A 22,906-nucleotide genomic window follows, 5' to 3' on the forward strand; every position below is an offset into this window, starting at 1 on the left:
ACTCAGTAACCCCTCTCCCCCAGCACCCTGTCTTACAGACTGTATCTCTACTGATGTTAATCCAGCTCCCTCACACGGTCACTCAGTAACCCCTCACCCCCAGCACCTTGTGTTACCGACTGTATCTCTACTGATGTTAATCCAGCTCCCTCACACTGTCACTCAGTAACCCCTCTCCCCCAGCACCCTGTGTTACTGACTGTATCTCTACTGATGTTAATGCAGCTCCCTCACACTGTCACTCAGTAACCCCTCTCCCCCAGCACCCTGTGTTACTGACTGAATATGTACTGATGTTAATCCAGCTCCCTCACTCTGTCACTCAGTAAATCCTCTCCCCCAACTCCCTCACACTGTCACTCAGTAACCCCTTTCCCCCAGCACCCTGTGTTACTGACTGTATCTCTACTGATGTTAATCCAGCTCCCTCACACTGTCACTCAGTAACCCCTCTCGCCCAGCACCCTGTGTTACTGACTGTATCTCTACTGATGTTAATCCAGCTCCCTCACACTGTCACTCAGTAACCCCTCTCCCCCAGCACCCTGTGTTACTGACTGTATCTCTACTGATGTTAATCCAGCTCCATCACACTGACACTCAGTAACCGCTCTCCCCCAGCACCCTGTGTTACTGACTGTATCTCTACTGATGTTAATCCAGCTCCCTCACACTGTCACTCAGTAACCCCTCTCCCTCAGCTCCCTCACACTGTCACTCAGTAACCCCTCTTCCCCAGCACCCTGTGTTACTGACTGTATCTGTACTGATGTTAATCCAGCTCCCTCACACTGTCACTCAGTAACCCCTCTCCCCCAGCACCCTGTGTTACTGACTGTATCTCTACTGATGTTAATTCAGCTCCCCAAAACTGTCACTCAGTAACCCCTCTCCCCCAGCACCCTGTGTTACTGACTGTATCTCGACTGATGTTAATCCAGCTCCCTCACACTGTCACTCAGTAACCCCTCTCCCCCAGCTCCCTCACACTGACACTCAGTAACCCCTCTCCCCCAGCTCCCTCACACTGACACTCAGTAACCCCTCTCCCCCAGCTCCCTCACACTGTCACTCAGTAACCCCTCTCCCCCAGCACCCTGTGTTACTGACTGTATCTCTACTGATGTTAATCCAGCTCCCTCACACTGTCACTCAGTATCCCCTCTCCCACAGCTCCCTCACACTGTCACTCAGTATCCCCTCTCCCACAGCTCCCTCACACTGTCACTCAGTAACCCCTCTCCCCCAGCTCCCTCACACTGTCACTCAGTAACCCCTCTCCCCCAGCACCCTGTGTTACTGACTGTATCTCTCCTGATGTTAATCCAGCTCCCTCACACTGTCACTCAGTAACCCCTCTCCCCAGCACCCTGTGTTACTGACTGTATCTACTTACGTTAATCCGGCTCCCTCACACTGACACTCAGTAACCCCTCTCCCACAGCTCCCTCACACTGTCACTCAGTAACCCCTCTCCCCCAGCACCCACACACTGTCACTCAGTAACACCTCTCCCCCAGCATCCTGTGTTACTGACTGTATCTCTACTGACGTTAAAACAGCTCCCTCACACTGTCACGCAGTAACCCCTCTCCCCAAGCACCCTGTGTTACTGACTGTATCTGTACTGATGTTAATCCAGCTCCTTCACACTGTCACTCAGTAACCCCTTTCCCCCAGCACCCTGTGTTACTGACTGTATCTCTACTGATGTTAATCCAGCTCCCTCACACTGTCACTCAGTAACCCCTCTCCCCCAGCTCCCTCACACTGTCACTCAGTAACCCCTCTCCCCAAGCACCCTGTGTTACTGACTGTATCTCTACTGATGTTAATCCAGCTCCCTCACACTGTCACTCAGTAACCCCTCTCCCCCAGCACCCTGTGTTACTGACTGTATCTCTACTGATGTTAATCCAGCTCCCTCACACTGTCACTCACTAACCCCTCTCACCCAGCACCCTGTGTTACTGACTGTATCTGTACTGATGTTAATCCAGCTCACTCACACTGTCACTCAGTATCCCCTCTCCCCCAGCACCCTGTGTTACTGACTGTATCTCTACTGATGTTAATTCCAGGTCCCTCACACTGTCACTCAGTAACCCCTCTCATCTAGCACCCTGTGTTACTGACTGTATCTCTATTGATGTTAATGCAGCTCCCTCACACTGTCACTCAGTAACCCCTCTCCCCCAGCACCCTGTGTTACTGACTGTATCTCTATTGATGTTAATCCAGCTCCCTCACACTGTCACTCAGTAAACCCTCTCCCCCAGCACCCTGTGTTACTGACTGTATCTGTACTGATGCTAATCTAGCTCCCTCACTCTGTCACTCAGTAACCCCTCTCCCCCAGCACCCTGTGTTACAGACTGTATCTCTACTGATGTTAATCCAGCTCCCTCACACGGTCACTCAGTAACCCCTCACCCCCAGCACCTTGTGTTACCGACTGTATCTCTACTGATGTTAATCCAGCTCCCTCACACTGTCACTCAGTAACCCCTCTCCCCCAGCACCCTGTGTTACTGACTGTATCTCTACTGATGTTAATGCAGCTCCCTCACACTGTCACTCAGTAACCCCTCTCCCCCAGCACCCTGTGTTACTGACTGTATATGTACTGATGTTAATCCAGCTCCCTCACTCTGTCACTCAGTAAATCCTCTCCCCCAACTCCCTCACACTGTCACTCAGTAACCCCTTTCCCCCAGCACCCTGTGTTACTGACTGTATCTCTACTGATGTTAATACAGCTCCCTCACACTGTCACTCAGTAACCCCTCTCGCCCAGCACCCTGTGTTACTGACTGTATCTCTACTGATGTTAATCCAGCTCCCTCACACTGTCACTCAGTAACCCCTCTCCCCCAGCACCCTGTGTTACTGACTGTATCTCTACTGATGTTAATCCAGCTCCCTCACACTGTCACTCAGTAACCCCTCTCCCCCAGCACCCTGTGTTACTGACTGTATCTCTACTGATGTTAATCCAGCTCCATCACACTGACACTCAGTAACCCCTCTCCCCCAGCACCCTGTGTTACTGACTGTATCTCAACTGATGTTAATCCAGCTCCCTCACACTGTCACTCAGTAACCCCTCTCCCTCAGCTCCCTCACACTGTCACTCAGTAACTCCTCTTCCCCAGCACCCTGTGTTACTGACTGTATCTGTACTGATGTTAATCCAGCTCCCTCACACTGTCACTCAGTAACCCCTCTCCCCCAGCACCCTGTGTTACTGACTGTATCTCTACTGATGTTAATTCAGCTCCCCAAAACTGTCACTCAGTAACCCCTCTCCCCCAGCACCCTGTGTTACTGACTGTATCTCGACTGATGTTAATCCAGCTCCCTCACACTGTCACTCAGTAACCCCTCTCCCCCAGCTCCCTCACACTGACACTCAGTAACCTCTCTCCCCCAGCTCCCTCACACTGACACTCAGTAACCCCTCTCCCCCAGCTCCCTCACACTGACACTCAGTAACCCCTCTCCCCCAGCACCCTGTGTTACTGACTGTATCTGTACTGATGTTAATCCAGCTCCCTCACACTGTCACTCAGTATCCCCTCTCCCACAGCTCCCTCACACTGTCACTCAGTATCCCCTCTCCCACAGCTCCCTCACACTGTCACTCAGTAACCCCTCTCCCCCAGCTCCCTCACACTGTCGCTCAGTAACCCCTCTCCCCCAGCACCCTGTGTTACTGACTGTATCTCTACTGATGTTATTCCAGGTCCCTCACACTGTCACTCAGTAACCCCTCTCCCCCAGCGCCCTGTGTTACTGACTGTATCTCTACTGATGTTATTCCAGGTCCCTCACACTGTCACTCAGTAACCCCTCTCCCCCAGCACCCAGTGTTACTGACTGTATCTCTACTGATGTTAATCCAGCTCCCTCACACTGTCACTCAGTATCCCCTCTCCCACAGCTCCCTCACACTTTCACTCAGTAACCTCTCTCCCCCAGCTCCCTCACACTGACACTCAGTAACCCCTCTCCCCCAGCACCCTGTGTTACTGACTGTATCTCTACTGATGTTAATCCAGCTCCCTCACACTGTCACTCAGTAACCCCTCACCCCCAGCACCCTGTGTTACTGACTGTATCTCTACTGATGTTAATCCAGCTCCCTCACACTGTCACTCAGTAACCCCTCTCCCCCAGCACCCTGTGTTACTGCCTGTATCTCTACTGATGTTAATCCAGCTCCCTCACACTGTCACTCAGTATCCCCTCTCCCACAGCTCCCTCACACTGTCACTCAGTAACCTCTCTCCCCCAGCTCCCTCACACTGACACTCAGTAACCCCTCTCCCTCAGCACCCTGTGTTACTGACTGTATCTCTACTGATGTTAATCCAGCTCCCTCACACTGTCACTCAGTAACCCCTCTCCCCCAGCACCCTGTGTTACTGACTGTATCTCTACTGATGTTAATCCAGCTCCCTCAGACTGTCACTCAGTAACCCCTCTCCCTCAGCACCCTGTGTTACTGACTGTATCTCTACTGATGTTAATCCAGCTCCCTCACACTGTCACTCAGTAACCCCTCTCCCCCAGCACCCTGTGTTACTGACTGTATCTCTACTGATGTTAATCCAGCTCCCTCAGACTGTCACTCAGTAACCCCTGTCCCCCAGCACCCTGTGTTACTGACTGTATCTCTACTGATGTTAATCCAGCTCCCTCACACTGTCACTCATTAACCCCTCCCCCAGCATCCTGTGTTACTGACTCTATCTCTACTGATGTTAATCCAGCTCCCTCACACTGTCACTCAGGAACCCCTCTCCCACAGCACCGTGTAACTGACTTTATCTGTACTGATGTTAATCCAGCTCCCTCACACTGTCACTCAGTAACCCCTCTCCCCCCAGCACCCTGTGTTACTGACTGTATCTCTACTGATGTTAATCCAGCTCCCTCACACTGTCACTCAGTAACCCCTCTCCCCCAGCACCGTGTAACTGACTTTATCTGTACTGATGTTAATCCAGCTCCCTCACACTGTCACTCATTAACCCCTCCCCCAGCATCCTGTGTTACTGACTCTATCTCTCCTGATGTTAATCCAGCTCCCTCACACTGTCACTCAGTAACCCCTCTCTCCCAGCTCCCTCACACTGTCACTCAGTAACCCCTCTCCCCCAGCTCCCTCACACTGTCACTCAGTAACCCCTCTCCCCCAGCACCCTGTGTTACTGACTGTATCTCCACTGATGTCAATCCAGCTCTCTCACACAGTCACTCAGTAACTCCTCTCCCCAAGCACCCTGGACTACTGACTGTATCTCTACTGATGTTAATCCAACTCCCTCACACTGTCACTCAGTAACCCCTCTCCCCCAGCACCCTGTGCTACTGACTGTATCTCTACTGATGTTAATCCAGCTCCCTCACACTGTCACTCAGTAACCCCTCTCCCCCAGCACCCTGTGCTACTGACTGTATCTCTACTGATGTTAATCCAGCTCCCTCACACTGTCACTCAGTATCCCCTCTCACCCAGCACCCTGTGTTACTGACTGTATCTTAACTGATGTCAATCCAGCTCCCTCACACTGTCACTCAGTAACCCCTCTCCCCAGCATATTGTGTTACTGACTGTATCTCTACTGATGTTAATCCAGCTCCCTCACACTGTCACTCAGTCATCCCTCTCCCCCAGTACCCTGTGTTACTGACTGTATCGCTACTGATGTTAATCCAGCTCCCTCACACTGTCACTCAATAACCCCTCTCCCCCAGCACCCTGTGTTACTGACTGTATCCCTACTGATGTTAATCCAGCTCCCTCACACTGTCACTCAGTAACCCCTCTCTCCCACCCTGTGTTACTGACTGTATCTCTACTGATGTTAATCCAGCTCTCTCACACAGTCACTCAGTAACCCCTCTCCCCCAGCACCCTGTGCTACTGACTGTATCTCTACAGATGTTAATCCAACTCCCTCACACTGTCACTCAGTAACCCCTCTCCCCCAGCACCCTGTGCTACTGACTGTATCTCTACTGATGTTAATCCAGCTCCCTCACACTGTCACTCAGTAACCCCTCTCCCCCAGCACCCTGTGTTACTGACTGTATCTCTACTGATGTTTATCCAGCTCCCTCACACTGACACTCAGTAACCCCTCTCCCCCAGCACCCTGTGTTACTGACTGTATCCCTACTGATGTTAATCCAGCTCCCTCACACTGTCACTCAGTATCCCCTCTCCCCAGCACCCTGTGTTACTGACTGTATCTGTACTGATGTTAATCCAGCTCCCTCACACTGTCACTCAGTAACCCCTCACCCCCAGCACCCAGTGTTACTGACTGTATCTCTACTGGTGTTAATCCAGCTCCCTCACACTGTCACTCAGTAACCCCTCTCCCCCAGCACCCTGTGTTACTGACTGTATCGCTACTGGTGTTAATCCAACTCCCTCACACTGTCACTCAGTAACCCTCTCCCCCCAGCACCCTGTGTTGCTGTCTGTATCTCTACTGATGTTAATCCAGCTCCCTCACACTGTCACTCAGTAACCCTCTCCCCCAGCACCCTGTGTTACTGACTGTATCTCGACTGATGTTAATCCAGCTCCCTCACACTGTCACTCAGTAACCCCTCTCCCCCAGCACTCTGTGTTACTGACTGTATCTCTACTGATGTTCATCCAGCTCCCTCACACTGTCACTCAGTAACCCCTCTCCCCAGCACCCTGTGTTGCTGTCTGTATCTCTACTGATGTTCATCCAGCTCCCTCACACTGTCACTCAGTAACCCCTCTCCCCAGCACCCTGTGTTGCTGTCTGTATCTCTACTGATGTTCATCCAGCTCCCTCACACTGACACTCAGTAACCCCTCTCCCCCAGCTCCCTGTGTTACTGACTGTATCTCTACTGATGTTAATCCAGCTCCCTCGCACTGTCACTCAGTAACCCCTCTCCCCCAGCACCCTGTGTTACCGACTGTATCTCTACTGATGTTAATCCAGCTCCCTCACACTGTCACTCAGTAACCCCTCTCCCCCATCACCTGTGTTACTGACTGTATGTCTACTTACGTTAATCCAGCTCCCTCACACTGACACTCAGTAACCCCTCTCCCCAGCATCCTGCGTTACTGACTGTATCTGTACTGATGTTAATCCAGCTCTCTCACACTGTCACTCAGTAACCACTCTCCCCCAACACCCTCACACTGACACTCAGTAACCCCTCTCCCCCATCTCCCTCACACTGTCACTCAGTAACCCCTCTCCCCCAGCACCCGGTGTTACTGACTGTATCTCTACTGATGTTAATCCAGCTCCCTCACACTGTCACTCAGTAACCCCTCTCCCCCAGCTCCCTCACACTGACACTCAGTAACCCCTCTCCCCAGCACCCTGTGTTACTGACTGTATCTCTACTGATGTTAATCCAGCTCCCTCACACTGTCACTCAGTAACCCCTCTCCCCCAGCACCCTCACACTGTCACTCAGTAACCCCTCTCCCCCAGCACCCGGTGTTACTGACTGTATCTCTACTGATGTTAATCCAGCTCCCTCACACTGACACTCAGTAACCCCTCTCCCCCAGCTCCCTCACACTGTCACTCAGTAACCCCTCTCCCCCAGCAACCTGTGTTACTGACTGTATCTCTACTGATGTTAATCCAGCTCCCTCACACTGTCACTCAGTAACCCCTCTCCCCCAGCACCCTGTGTTACTGACTGTATCTCTACTGATGTTAATCCAGCTCCCTCACACTGACACTCAGTAACCCCTCTCTCCCAGCACCCTGTGTTACTGACTGTATCTCTATTGATGTTAATCCAGCTCTCTCACACTGTCACTCAGTAACCCCTCTCCCCCAGCTCCCTCACACTGACACTCAGTAACCCCTCTCCCCCAGCTCCCTCACACTGTCACTCAGTAACCCCTCTCCCCCAGCACCCGGTGTTACTGACTGTATCTCTACTGATGTTAATCCAGCTCCCTCACACTGACACTCAGTAACCCCTCTCTCCCAGCACCTTGTGTTACTGACTGTATCTCTACTGATGTTAATCCAGCTCTCTCACACTGTCACTCAGTAACCCCTCTCCCCCAGCTCCCTCACACTGACACTCAGTAACCCCTCTCCCCCAGCACCCGGTGTTACTGACTGTATCTCTATTGATGTTAATCCAGCTCTCTCACACTGTCACTCAGTAACCCCTCTCCCCCAGCTCCCTCACACTGACACTCAGTAACCCCTCTCCCCCAGCACCCGGTGTTACTGACTGTATCTCTATTGATGTTAATCCAGCTCCCTCACACTGTCACTCAGTAACCCCTCTCCCCCAGCTCCCTCACACTGACACTCAGTAACCCCTCTCCCCCAGCACCCGGTGTTAAAGACTGTATCTCTATTGATGTTAATCCAGCTCCCTCACACTGACACTCAGTAACCCTCTCCCCCCAGCACCCTGTGTTGCTGACTGTATCTCTCCTGATGTTAATCCAGCTCCCTCACACTGACACTCAGTAACCTTTTCCCCCCAGCACCCTGTGTTACTGACTGTATCTCTACTGATGTTAATTCAGCTCTCTCACACTGTCACGATGTTTCCCATTCCAGTTGCTGTCACAGCCTCCGATAGCACCCAGTGCACTGTCAGAGGGTCAGTACTGAGGGAGTGCTGCACTGTCAGAGGGTCAGTACTGAGGGAGTGCTGCACTGTCAGAGGGTCAGTGCTGAGGGAGTTCTGCACTGTCGGAGGGTCAGTACTGAGAGAGTGCTGCATTGTCAGAGGGTCAGTGCTGAGATAGTGCTGGACTGTCAGAGGGTCAGTACTGAGGGAGTGCTGCACTGTCAGAGTGTCAGTACTGAGGGAGTGCTGCACTGTCAGAGGGTCAGTACTGAGGGAGTGCTACACTGTCAGAGTGTCAGTACTGTGGGAGTGCTGCACTGTCAGAGGGTCAGTACTGAGGGAATGCTGCACTGTCAGAGGGTCAGTACTGAAGGAGTGCTGCACTGTCAGAGTGTCAGTACAGAGGGAATGCTGCACTGTCAGAGGGTCAGTACTGAGCGTGTGCTGCACTGTCAAAAGGGTAAGTACAGAGGGAGAGCTGCACTGTCAGAGGGTCAGTACTGAGGGAGTGCTGCACTGTCAGAGGGTCAGTACTGAGTGTGTGCTGCTCTGTCAGAGGTTCAGTACTGAGGGTGTGCTGCACTGTCAGAGGGTCAGTACTGAGGGACTGCTGCACTGTCAGAGCGTCTGTTCTGAGGGTATGTGGCCCTGTCAGAGGGTCAGTACTGAGGGAGTGCTGCACTGTCAGAGGGTCAGTACTGAGGGTATGGTGCACTGTTAGAGGGCCAGTACTGAGGGAGTGCTGCACTGTCAGAGACTCAGTTCTGAGGGAGTGCTGCACTGCCAGAGGGTCAGTCCTGAGGGAGTGCTGCACTGTCAGAGGGTCAGCACTGAGGGAGTGCCGCTCTGACAGAGGGTCAGTACTGAGGGAGTGCTCCACTGTCAGAGAGTCCGTACTGAGGGAGAGCTGCACTGTCAGAGGGTCAATTAGATGCACAATTAGAACATACAGTGCAGAAGAACGCCATTCGGCCCATCGAGTCTGCACCGACCCACTTAAACCCTCACTTCCACCCTATCCCCATAACCCAATAACCCCTCCTAACCTTTTTTTTGGTCACTAAGGGCAATTTCTCATAGCCAATCCACCTAACCTGCACGTCTTTGGACTGTGGGAGGAAACCGGAGCACCCGGAGGAAACCCACGCAGACACGGGGAGAACGTGCAGACTCCGCACAGACAGTGACCCAGCGGGGAATCAAACCTGGGACCCTGGCGCTGTGAAGCCACAGTGCTAACCACTGTGCTACCGTGCTGCCCACTGTCAGAGGGTCAGTACTGAGGGAGTGCTGCTCTCTCAGAGGGTCAGTACTGAGGGAGTGCTGCACGGTCAGAGGATCAGTGCTGAGGGAGTGCCGCACTGTCAGAGGGTCAGTACTGAGGGAGTGCTGCACTGTCAGAGGGTCAGTGCTGAGGGAGTGCCGCACTGTCAGAGGGTCAGTACTGAGGGAGTGCTGCACTGTCAGAGGGTCAGTACTGAGGGAGTGCCGCACTGTCAGAGGGTCAGTACTGAGGGAGTGCTGCACTGTCAGAGGGTCAGTACTGAGGGAGTGCCGCACTGTCAGAGGGTCAGTACTGGAGGAGTGCTGCACTGACAAAGGGTCGGTACTGAGGGAGTGCTGCACTGTCACAGGGTCAGTACTGAGGGAGTGCCGCACTGTCAGAGGGTCAGTACTGAGGGAGTCCTGCACTGTCAGAGGGTCAGTACTGAGGGAGTGCCGCACTGTCAGAGGGTCAGTACTGAGGGAATGCTGCACTGTCAGAGGGTCAGTACTGAGGGAGTGCTGCACTGTCAGAGGGTCAGTACTGAGGGAGAGCTGCACTGTCAGAGGGTCAGTACTGAGGGAGTGCTGCACTGTCAGACCATCAGTACTGAGGCAGTGCTGCACTGTCAGCGATGCAATATTTCAAGGTACGACTGTTGGAAGTAAAGATTCCTCAGCCTGTGTTTGAAGTTAGAACATTGGAGAAGCCCCACCCATCCTGAGGTGAATATTTATCCCCTTAACCAACGTGAGAAAATAATAGAGTTTCTGGTCCTTTCTGACCTCGCTCCCAGTTGCTTCAGAATAATCTTGAGTTGTGTGAAAGTCATTGAGGATAGGACTGAATCCCTGTCTATTTTGCCCCTGGCCAGGTGAAAAAGCCTCATCCGATGAGAAGGGAGCCAGTGCACTCTTTGCCACCCAACTGGATGACAGCCTGCAAGGTAGGCCCGTCCAGCACCGCGAGGTCCAGGGCAACGAGAGCGACCTTTTCATGAGCTACTTCCCAAGTGGCATCAAATACCAGGTCAGTCATCCACCATGATGCCTCCGGAACAAAGTAGGTAAGCAGGGAGCACGACTGGGAGTAGAGGAATGTTGTGCAGTTTAACAGCACACAGAGAGGGGATATCACAGTAGCACAGTGGTCAGCACTGCTGCCTCACAGCTCCAGGGACCATTTACAGGCACCAGGGGGACCAGCGGGCCCTTGAGATCAATTTGACCAAATATTTCAAAGATCTAGCACCGCATTGAAGGACCAAGTGGCCTCAACCTCTCTGATACTACTAGAAGATATCGCTGAACTGTACATCGATGGTGACCAGGAAGATAGCCACTGTGGGAGATATCAGATGAGGTAGGAGAGGGTTTAGTTATCAGTGTACTCCCCAGGCTGGGTTAACATCGGAATTGTAACCTCCAATCACTTCCCTTACTGACAACACACACAGTCATTCTCATCTGCCTGAGCGGTTTTATCATCGCCTTGGGCAATACTGAGGGAGCACTGCACTGTCAGAGGGTCAGTACTGAGGGAGTGCTGCACTGTCAGAGGGTCAATACTGAGGGAGTGCTGCACTGTCAGAGTGTCAATACTGAGGGAGTGCCGCACTGTCAGAGGGTCAGTACTGAGGGAGTGCTGCACTGTCAGAGGGTCAGTACTGAGGGAGTGCTGCACTGTCAGAGGGTCAGTACTGAGGGAGTGCTGCACTGTCAGAGGGTCAGTACTGAGGGAGTGCTGCACTGTCAGAGGGTCAGTACTGAGGGAGTGCTGCACTGTCAGAGGGTCAGTACTGAGGGAGTGCTGCACTGTCAGAGGGTCAGTACTGAGGGAGTGCTGCACTGTCAGAGGGTCAGTACTGAGGGAATGCTGCACTGTCAGAGGGTCAGTACTGAGGGAGTGCTGCACTGTCAGAGGGTCAGTACTGAGGGAATGCTGCACTGTCAGAGGGTCAGTACTGAGGGAGTGCTGCACTGTCAGAGGGTCAGTACTGAGGGAGTGCTGCACTGTCAGAGGGTCAGTACTGAGGGAGTGCTGCACTGTCAGAGGGTCAGTACTGAGGGAGTGCCGCACTGTCAGAGGGTCAGTACTGAGGGAGTGCTGCACTGCCAGAGGGTCAATACTGTGGGAGTGCTGCACTGTCAGAAGGTCAGTACTGAGGGAGAGCTGCTCTGTCAGAGGGTCAGTACTGAGGGAGTGCTGCACTGTCAGAAGGTCTGTACTGAGGGAGTGCTGCACTGTCAGAGGGTCAGTACTGAGGGAGTGCCGCACTGACAGAGCGTCAGTATTCAGGGAGGGCTGCACTGTCAGAGGGTCAGTACTGAGGGAGTGCTGCACTGTCAGAGGGTCAGTACTGAGGGAGTGCTGCACTGTCAGAGGGTCAGTACTGAGGGAGTGCTGCACTGTCAGAGGGTCAGTACTGAGGGAGTGCTGCACTGTCAGAGGGTCAGTACTGAGGGAGAGCTGCACTGTCAGAGGGTCAGTACTGAGGGAGTGCTGCACTGTCAGAGGGTCAGTACTGAGGGAGCGCTGCACTGTCAGAGGGTCAGTACTGAGGGAGTGCAGCACTGTCAGAGGGTCAGTACTGAGGGAGTGCTGCACTGTCAGAGGATCAGTACTGAGGGAGTGCTGCACTGTCAGAGGGTCAGTACTGAGGGAGCGCTGCACTGTCAGAGGGTCAGTACTGAGGGAGTGCTGCACTGTCAGAGGGTCAGTACTGAGGGAGCGCTGCACTGTCAGAGGGTCAGTACTGAGGGAGTGCTGCACTGTCAGAGGGTCAGTACTGAGGGAGTGCTGCACAGTCTGAGGGTCAGTACTGAGGGAGTGCTGCACAGTCTGAGGGTCAGTACTGAGGGAGTGCTGCACAGTCTGAGGGTCAGTACTGAGGGAGTGCTGCACAGTCTGAGGGTCAGTACTGAGGGAGTGCCGCACTGTCAGAGGGTCAGTGTGTGTGTGTGTCTCTCCCCCCACCCCTCCCCCACTCATTGGCACGACACGCCCCCTGTCAATTGTGTCCCAGTGTTTATGTTACTCAGAGTGGAACCCCTGGAGATTATTGAGCAGGAAGTGGGTGCGTGGGACAGGAAGTGGGTGCGTGGGACAGGAAGTGGGTGCGTGGGACAGGAAGTGGGTGCGTGGGAAGTGGGTGCGTGGGACAGGAAGTGGGTGGGTGCATGGGAAGTGGGTGCGTGGGACAGGAAGTGGGTGCGTGGGACAGGAAGTGGGTGCGTGGGAAGTGGGTGCGTGGGAAGTGGGTGCGTGGGACAGGAAGTGGGTGCGTGGGACAGGAAGTGGGAAGTGGGTGCGTGGGAAGTGGGTTTGTGGGACAGGAAGTGGGTGCGTGGGAAGTGGGTGCGTGGGGCAGGAAGTGGGTGCGTGGGAAGTGGGTGCGTGGGAAGTGGGTGCGTGGGACAGGAAGTGGGTGCGTGGGAATTGGGTGCGTGGGACAGGAAGTGGGTGCGTGGGACAGGAAGTGGGCGCGTGGGACAGGAAGTGGGTGCGTGGGACAGGAAGTGGGTGCGTGGGACAGGAAGTGGGTGCGTGGGATTTTCCCTGCCGGTCAGTCAAACAAACTCTTCGTCAGACCTCTGCCAGAAGCCAAAATCTGCCGGAAATTACATACGTACTTGCAACAATTTTATTCCTGCGATTCACTGAGGAAAAGAGGAAGCCGTGACCAGTTGTGACATTGCCAGCCGATGTGGGAGTGGTGGTTCCTCAATACCTGGGCCTCGAGCCTTTGGCCCTCTTCCCAGACTCAAACAGCCAGCTCCTCCCTCACACAGGGAGCCTGAGGGTGAGACTGAAAGCCCAGCCTGAGCAGGAGCAGACTCCACCATGAGGGGAAGGCGGCGGCGGGGGGGGTCAGAGGACAAGGGTCAGTATAGGAGCATGGGCAGTGGGGCTGAGCGTCACGGGGAGGGCAGGCAAGGGGGTAGAGGCCAGAGGTCAACGCAGGACAAAGAACAAAGAAAATGACAGCACAGGAACAGGCCCTTCGGCCCTCCCAGCCTGCGCCGATCCAGATCCAAATCTGATACCACTAGAAGATATCGCTGAACTGTACATCGATGGTGACCAGGAAGATAGCCACTGTGGGAGATATCAGATGAGGTAGGAGAGGGTTTAGTTATCAGTGTACTCCCCAGGCTGGGTTAACATCGGAATTGTAACCTCCAATCACTTCCCTTACTGACAACACACACAGTCATTCTCATCTGCCTGAGCGGTTTTATCATCGCCTTGGGCAATACTGAGGGAGCACTGCACTGTCAGAGGGTCAATACTGAGGGAGTGCTACACTGTCAGAGGGTCAATACTGAGGGAGCACTGCACTGTCAGAGGGTCAATACTGAGGGAGCACTGCACTGTCAGAGGGTCAATACTGAGGGAGTGCTGCACTGTCAGAGGGTCAGTACTGAGGGAGTGCTGCACTGTCAGAGGGTCAGTACTGAGGGAGTGCTGCACTGTCAGAGGGTCAGTACTGAGGGAGTGCTGCACTGTCAGAGGGCCAGTACTGAGGGAGTGCTGCGCTGTCAGATTGCCAGTACTGAGGGAGTGCTGCACTGACAGAGGGTCAGTGCTGAGGGAGTGCTGCACTGTCAGAGGGTCAGTACTGAGGGAGTGCTGCACTGTCAGAGGGTCAGTACTGAGGGAGTGCTGCACTGTCAGAGGGCCAGTACTGAGGGAGTGCTGCGCTGTCAGATTGCCAGTACTGAGGGAGTGCTGCACTGTCAGAGGGCCAGTACTGAGGGAGTGCTGCACTGTCAGATGGTCAGTACTGAGGGAGTGCTGCACTGTCAGAGGGTCAGTACTGAGGGAGTGCTGCACTGTCAGAGGGTCAGTACTGAGGGAGTGCTGCACAGTCTGAGGGTCAGTACTGAGGGAGTGCTGCACAGTCTGAGGGTCAGTATTGAGGGAGTGCTGCACTGTCAGAGGGTCAGTACTGAGGGAGTGCTGCACTGTCAGAGGGTCAGTACTGAGGGAGAGCTGCACTGTCAGAGGGTCAGTACTGAGGGAGTGCTGCACTGTCAGAGGGTCAGTACTGAGGGAGAGCTGCACTGTCAGAAGGTCAGTACTGAGGGAGTGCTGCACTGTCAGAGGGTCAGTACTGAGGGAGTGCTGCACTGTCAGAGGGTCAGTACTGAGGGAGAGCTGCACTGTCAGAGGGTCAGTACTGAGGGAGTGCTGCACTGTCAGAGGGTCAGTACTGAGGGAGTGCTGCACTGTCAGAGGGTCAGTGTGTGTGTGTCTCTCCCCCCACCCCTCCCCCACTCATTGGAACGACACGCCCCCTGTCAATAGTGTCCCAGTGTTTATGTTACTCAGAGTGGAACCCTGGAGATTATTGAGCAGGAAGTGGGTGCGTGGGACAGGAAGTGGGTGCGTGGGACAGGAAGTGGGTGCGTGGGACAGGAAGTGGGTGCGTGGGAAGTGGGTGCGTGGGACAGGAAGTGGGTGCGTGGGAAGTGGGTGCGTGGGACAGGAAGTGGGTGCGTGGGAAGTGGGTGCGTGGGACAGGAAGTGGGTGCGTGGGAAGTGGGTGCGTGGGACAGGAAGTGGGTGCGTGGGAAGTGGGTGCGTGGGACAGGAAGTGGGTGCGTGGGACAGGAAGTGGGTGCGTGGGAAGTGGGTGCGTGGGACAGGAAGTGGGTGCGTGGGAAGTGGGTGCGTGGGACAGGAAGTGGGTGCGTGGGAAGTGGGTGCGTGGGACAGGAAGTGGGTGCGTGGGAAGTGGGTGCGTGGGACAGGAAGTGGGTGCGTGGGAAGTGGGTGCGTGGGAAGTGGGTGCGTGGGAAGTGGGTGCGTGGGACAGGAAGTGGGTGCGTGGGAAGTGGGTGCGTGGGACAGGAAGTGGGTGCGTGGGAAGTGGGTGCGTGGGACAGGAAGTGGGTGCGTAGGAAGTGGGTGCGTGGGAAGTGGGTGCGTGGGACAGGAAGTGGGTGCGTGGGAAGTGGGTGCGTGGGACAGGAAGTGGGTGCGTGGGAAGTGGGTGCGTGGGACAGGAAGTGGGTGCGTGGGAAGTGGGTGCGTGGGAAGTGGGTGCGTGGGACAGGAAGTGGGTGCGTGGGAAGTGGGTGCGTGGGACAGGAAGTGGGTGCGTGGGAAGTGGGTGCGTGGGACAGGAAGTGGGTGCGTGGGAAGTGGGTGCGTGGGAAGTGGGTGCGTGGGACAGGAAGTGGGTGCGTGGGAAGTGGGTGCGTGGGAAGTGGGTGCGTGGGAAGTGGGTGCGTGGGAAGTGGGTGCGTGGGACAGGAAGTGGGTGCGTGGGACAGGAAGTGGGTGCGTGGGAAGTGGGTGCGTGGGACAGGAAGTGGGTGCGTGGGACAGGAAGTGGGTGCGTGGGACAGGAAGTGGGTGCGTGGGAAGTGGGTGCGTGGGACAGGAAGTGGGTGCGTGGGACAGGAAGTGGGTGCGTGGGACAGGAAGTGGGTGCGTGGGACAGGAAGTGGGTTCGTGGCATTTTCCCTGCCGGTCAGTCAAACAAACTCTTCCTCAGACCTCTGCCAGAAGCCAAAATCTGCCGGAAATTACATACGTACTTGCAACAATTTTATTCCTGCGATTCACTGAGGAAAAGAGGAAGCCGTGGCCAGTTGTGACATTGCCAGCCGATGTGAGAGTGGTGGTTCCTCAATACCTGGGCCTCGAGCCTTTGGCCCTCTTCCCAGACTCAAACAGCCAGCTCCTCCCTCACACAGGGAGCCTGAGGGTGAGACTGAAAGCCCAGCCTGAGCAGGAGCAGACTCCACCATGAGGGGAAGGCGGCGGCGGGGGGGGTCAGGGGACAAGGGTCAGTATAGGAGCATGGGCAGTGGGGCTGAGCGTCACGGGGAGGGCAGGCAAGGGGGTAGAGGCCAGAGGTCAACGCAGGACAAAGAACAAAGAAAATGACAGCACAGGAACAGGCCCTTCGGCCCTCCCAGCCTGCGCCGATCCAGATCCTTTATCTAAACCTGTCGCCTATTTTCCAAGGATCTACTTCCCTCTGTCCCCCCCCCCGTTCATCTATCTGTCTAGATGCATCTTGAATGACGCTATTGTGCCCGCCTCTACCACCTCCGCCGACAATGCGTTCCAGGCACCCACCACCCTCTGCGTAAAAAACATTCCACGCACATCTCCCTTAAACCTTCCCCCTCTCACCTTGAAATCGCGACCCCTTGTAATTGACACCCCCACTCTAGGACAAAGCTTGTTGCTATCCATACCTCTCATAATTTTGTCGACCTCAATCAGGTCCCCCCTCAACCGCCGCCTTTCGAACGGAAACAATCCTAATCTACTCAACCTTTCTTCGTAGCTAGCACCCTCCATACCAGGCAACATCCTGGTGAACCTCCTCTTCACCCTCTCTAAAGCATCCACATCCTTCTGGTAATGTGGCGACCAGAACTGTACGCAGTATTCCAAATGTGGCCTAACCAAAGTCCTATACAACTGTAACATGACCTGCCGTCTCTTGTACTCAATACCCCGTCCGATGAAGGCAAGCGAGCTGTATGCCTTCTTGACCACTCTATCGACCTGCGTTGCCACCTTCAGGGTACAATGGGCCTGAACTCCCAGATCTCTCTGTACATCAATTTTCCCCAAGGCACTTCCATTGACCGTATAGTTCGCTCTTGAATTAAATCTTCCAAAATGCATCACCTCGCATTTGCCTGGATTGAACTCCATCTGCCATTTCTCTGCCCAACTCTCCAATCTATCTATATTTTGCTGTATTCTCTGACAGTCCTCCTCGCTATCTGCAACTCCACCAATCTTAGTATCATCTGCAAACTTGCTAATCAGACCACCTATACCTTCGTCCAGATCATTTATGTATATCACAAACAACAGTGGTCCGAGCACGGGTCCCTGTGGAACACCACTAGTCACCCTTCTCCATTTTGAGACACTCCCTTCCACCACTACTCTCTGTCTCCTATTGCCCAGACAGTTCTTTATCCATCTAGCTAGTACACCCTGAACCCCATACGACTTCACTTTTTCCATCAACCTGCCATGGGAAACTTTATCAAACGCCTTACTGAAGTCCATATATATGACATCTACGGCCCTTCCCTCATCAATTAACGTTGTCACTTCCTCAAAGAATTCTATTAGGTTTGTAATACATGACCTTCCCTGCACAAAACCATGCTGCCTACCATTGATAAGTCTATTTTCTTCCAAATGTGAATAGATCCTATCCCTCAGTATCTTCTCCAACAGTTTGCCTGTCACTGACGTAAAGCTCACAGGTCTATAATTCCCTGCATTATCCCTGCTACCCTTCTTAAACAAAGCGACAACATTAGCAATTCTCCAGTCCTCCGGGACATCACCCGTGCTCAAGGATGCTGCACAGAGAGCAGACAATGTGTCACAGACTGCAGTAAAGAGGGGGTTAACATGTGAGGGTCGGCAGGGTTCCTGAGATATCACACTGGGAGTCACTGTGCACAGTTCCTGTCTCCGTGTCACACTGGGAGTCACTGTGTACAGTTCCTGTCTCCGTATCACACTGGGAGTCACTATGCACAGTTCCGGTCCCCGTATCACACTGAGAGTCACTGTGCACAGTTCCTGCCTCCGTATCACACTGGGAGTCACTATGCACAGTTCCGGTCCCCGTATCACACTGGGAGTCACTGTGCACAGTTCCGGTCCCCATATCACACTGGGAGTCACAGTGCACAGTTCCTGTCTCCGTATCACACTGGGAGTCACTGTGCACAGTTCCTGCCTCCGTATCACACTGGGAGTCACTATGCACAGTTCCAGTCCCTGTATCACACTGGGAGTCACTGTGCACAGTTCCGGTCCCCGTATCACACTGGGAGTCACTGTGCACAGTTCCTGTCTCTGTATCACACTGGGAGTCACTGTGCACAGTTCCAGTGTCCATATCACACTGCGAGTCACTGTGCACAGTCCCAGTCTCCGTATCACACTGGGAGTCACTGTGCACAGTTCCGGTCTCTGTATCACACTGGGAGTCACTGTGCACAGTTCCAGTCACCGTATCACACTGGGAGTCACTGTGCACAGTTCCAGTGTCCGTATCACACTGGGAGTCACTGTGCACAGTCCCAGTCTCCGTATCACACTGGGAGTCACTGTGCACAGTTCCTGTCTCTGTATCCCACTGGGAGTCACTGTGCACAGTTCCTGTCTCTGTATCACACTGGGAGTCACAGTGCACAGTTCCTGTCTCTGTAACTCACTGGGAGTCACTGTGCACAGTTCCTGTCTCTGTATCACACTGGGAGTCACTGTGCACAGTTCCTGTCTCCGAATCACACTGGGAGTCACTGTGCACAGTTCCAGTCTCCGTATCACACTGGGAGTCACTGTGCACAGTTCCTGTCTCTGTATCACACTGGGAGTCACTGTGCACAGTTCCTGTCTCCTTATCACACTGGGAATCACTGTGCACAGTTCCTGTCTCCGTATCACACTGGGAGTCACTGTGCACAGTTCCTGTCTCCGTATCACACTGGGAGTCACTATGCACAGTTCCTGTCTCCTTATCACACTGGGAATCACTGTGCACAGTTCCTGTCTCCGTATCACACTGGGAGTCACTTTGCACAGTTCCTGTCTCCGTATTACACTGGGAGTCACTGTGCATAGTTCCTGTCTCCGTATCACACTGGGAGTCACTGTGCAAGGTTCCTGTCTCTGTATCACACTGGGAGTCACTGTGCACAGTTCCTGTCTCCGTATCACACTGGGAGTCACTGTGCACAGTTCCTGTCTCTGTATCATACTGGGAGTCACTGTGCACAGCTCCGGTCTCCGTATCACACTGGGAGTCACTGTGCACAGTTCCTGTCTCCGTATCACACTGGAAGTCACTGTGCACAGTTCCTGTCTCCGTATCACACTGGGAGTCACTGTGCACATTTCCTGTCTCTGTATCACACTGGGAGCCACTGTGCACAGTTCCTGTCTCCGTATCACACTGGGAGTCACTGTGCACAGTTCCTGTCTCCGTATCACAATGGGAGTCACTGTGCACAGTTCCTGTCTCCGTATCACACTGGGAGTCACTGTGCACAGTTCCTGTCTCCGTATCACACTGGGAGTCACTGTGCACAGTTCCTGTCTCCGTATCACACTGGGAGTCACTGTGCACAGTTCCAGTCTCCGTATCACACTGGGAGTCACTGTGCACAGTTCCTGTCTCTGTATCACACTGGGAGTCACTGTGCACAGTTCCCGTCTCCGTATCACACGGGGAGTCACTGTGCACAGTTCCTGTCTCCGTATCACACTCTGAGTCACTGTGCACAGTTCCTGTCTCTGTGTCACACTGGGAGTCACAGTGCACAGTTCCTCTCTCCGTATCACACTGGGAGTCACTGTGCACTGTTCCTATATCCGTATCACACTGGGAGTCACTGTGCACAGTTCCCGTCTCCGTATCACACTGGGAGTCACTGTGCACAGTTCCCGTCTCTGTGTCACACTGGGAGTCACTGTGCACAGTTCCTGTCTCTGTATCACACTGGGAGTCACTGTGCACAGTTCCTGTCTCTGTATCACACTGGGAGTCACTGTGCGCAGTTCCGGTCCCCGTATCACACTGGGAGTCACTGTGCACAGTTCCCGTCTCCGTATCACACGGGGAGTCACTGAGCACAGTTCCGGTCTCTGTATCACACGGGGAGTCACTGTGCACAGTTCCGGTCTCTGTATCACACGGGGAGTCACTGAGCACAGTTCCGGTCTCTGTATCACACGGGGAGTCACTGTACACAGTTCCGGTCTCTGTATCACACTGGGAGTCACTGAGCACAGTTCCGGTCTCTGTATCACACGGGGAGTCACTGAGCACAGTTCCGGTCTCTGTATCACACGGGGAGTCACTGAGCACAGTTCCGGTCTCAATAATACAAAAAAATACTGCTGAGACATTAGAGAAAGTGCAAGAACTATTTGCAAGATTATTACCAGAACTTAGAGTTGGCGAAGGGAAAGGCTGGGCAGGTTGGGGATAGATTTGTCATGAGAGGGGCCGGCTTGAGTGGTCTTTAAGATTATGAAAGTAGGTAGATGCACAGAATATATTTTCACTTGTGAGCGAGACCAGAACTTTCGGGCCTCAAACAAACCTTCTTGGGTCATCCACAGAATCGCTACGGGCAGAAGGAGGCCCATCAAGCCTACATTGTCGCTCCAAACATACATCGTATGCCGCCCCCCCCCCCCCCCCCCCCCCCCCGCCCTGCCCTACCCCTTCAGCCCGCACATTGATCACGGCCAATCCACCTAACCTGCACTTCTTTGGGCTGTGGGAGGAAACCGGAGCACCCGGAGGAAACCCACGCACACACGGGGAGAACGTGCAGACTCCGCGCAGACAGTGACCCAGGCCGGAATTGAACCCGGGTCCCTGGCGCTGTAGCCATCTGGGACGGCCACTTCCAACGAGGGCCAGAGAAACACGCAAAGCCTAGCGGGTAAAATGGACAAGCCAGGCTCAGGGCCTGAAATGCATATTCGTAAGCAAGAAGTCCAGACGGTATCGAAACTCCGACCAATTAGCTTTTTAATGGGGCCGATTAGCATTTGGTGGCCCACCTTCCCCAAAACAAAGGACTGGTACTCGAGCGACCGGGACAGTCCCAGACATTTCGGAGCCACTCCCTGTTCAAGGTAAACGCAAACAACGGGGTCAGTGACCGCCTGGGACACGCCCAGCCATCCAGATCCCCGCCCACTTATTGGCTAAGGAATCGAACGGAGTGATCAGGGATCACCCAATTAGTAAGGCCCAAATCGAAGGACCGGCTGAAAGAGCGCGGAAACCCCCCGAGTATAAGAAGAAGAGTTCGCCATACGTTCGCTCTCTTTTGGTCCTGGTACCCCGGTCACGGCCATCGCCAATCGCAGCGACACCAGAAGTAAGTTCAAGTTCAACGCCCGCTACCAGACGGATGAGCCTAGCGGAGCAGCAGTTACTCCTTCGGTCTCGATAGATCCAGAATCGAACAGCGGCCACTGTTCCTCTGACCTAAGCCGGGTGCCTGAAGTTAAGTACAGGTTGTCTTAGTCGATAGGTGTAGTTTAACTAGTAGTGTTTATGTTGCCTGACTAATTGTGTATAAATAAAGTACCCTTGACCTTGAACTAACTAACTGGTGTTTGGCTCTTTGATCGATAGCCGGTTGAAACTTGTGGTGGTATCATTCGATACCTGGCGACTCTGAGCATTAGGACACAGATAACGAAAGAAAGGAGGGAAACTCACTGACTGCCGTAGTTAGAACAGAGCCACAGGAAAAGACAAGAAAAGAGAAAGTACAACAGAGCTGTGAGGCAGCCGTTCTGACCACTGTGCCAATTAACCCCAGGGGGATTTCAGCAGCTACCACTCCCCTCTGAGAGCTGCGGAAATGAGGAACTCGCGGCCACAAGGGAGCGGCTGTGGTGAATGTTGTGGATTGGTGGAAGGAGGAAATTGAAAGGACAGAAGAGGGAGAGAGGGCGAGAAGGAGGTGTCGAGGGGGAGAGGGATTGGGAGGCGGTGTCGATGGGGCAAGGGGGAGAGAAGGAGGTGTCGAGGGGGCGAGGGGGAGAGAAGGAGGTGTCGATGGGGCGAGGGGGAGAGAGGGCGAGAAGGAGGTGTCGAGGGGGCGAGGGATTGGGAGGCGGTGTCGATGCGGCGAGGGGAGAGGGATTGGGAGGCGGTGTCGATGGGGCGAGGGGGAGAGAAGGAGGTGTCGAGGGGGCGAGAAGGAGGGGGCGAGGGGGAGAGAGGGCGAGAAGGAGGTGTCGAGGGGGCGAGGGATTGGGAGGTGGTGTCGAGGGGGCGAGGGGGAGAGAAGGAGGTGTCGAGGGGGCGAGGGGGAGAGAAGGAGGTGTCGATGGGGCGAGGGGGAGAGAGGGCGAGAAGGAGGTGTCGAGGGGGCGAGGAATTGGGAGGCGGTGTCGATGGGGCGAGGGGGAGAGGGATAGGGACGAGCTTGGTATGGGGAATAAATACTGGGTGGAAGTTGAAAGGCCTGGCCCTATGCT

The 22,906-nt window shown here is 54.2% G+C and overlaps 1 protein-coding gene across 1 annotated transcript in view; it reads left to right on the forward strand.

The window, feature by feature from the left end:
- LOC140411302 (macrophage-capping protein-like) overlaps positions 1-22,906 on the forward strand; it is a 113,331-nt gene that overhangs the window by 46,984 nt on the left and 43,441 nt on the right. Inside the window, 2 exon segments of the mRNA XM_072500423.1 lie at positions 10,761-10,915; positions 22,804-22,822. Of these exon segments, the coding sequence (XP_072356524.1) occupies positions 10,761-10,915; positions 22,804-22,822 (174 nt within the window).

Source organism: Scyliorhinus torazame, chromosome 4 (assembly GCF_047496885.1).
Source record: "Scyliorhinus torazame isolate Kashiwa2021f chromosome 4, sScyTor2.1, whole genome shotgun sequence".
Taxonomy (NCBI): domain Eukaryota; kingdom Metazoa; phylum Chordata; class Chondrichthyes; order Carcharhiniformes; family Scyliorhinidae; genus Scyliorhinus; species Scyliorhinus torazame.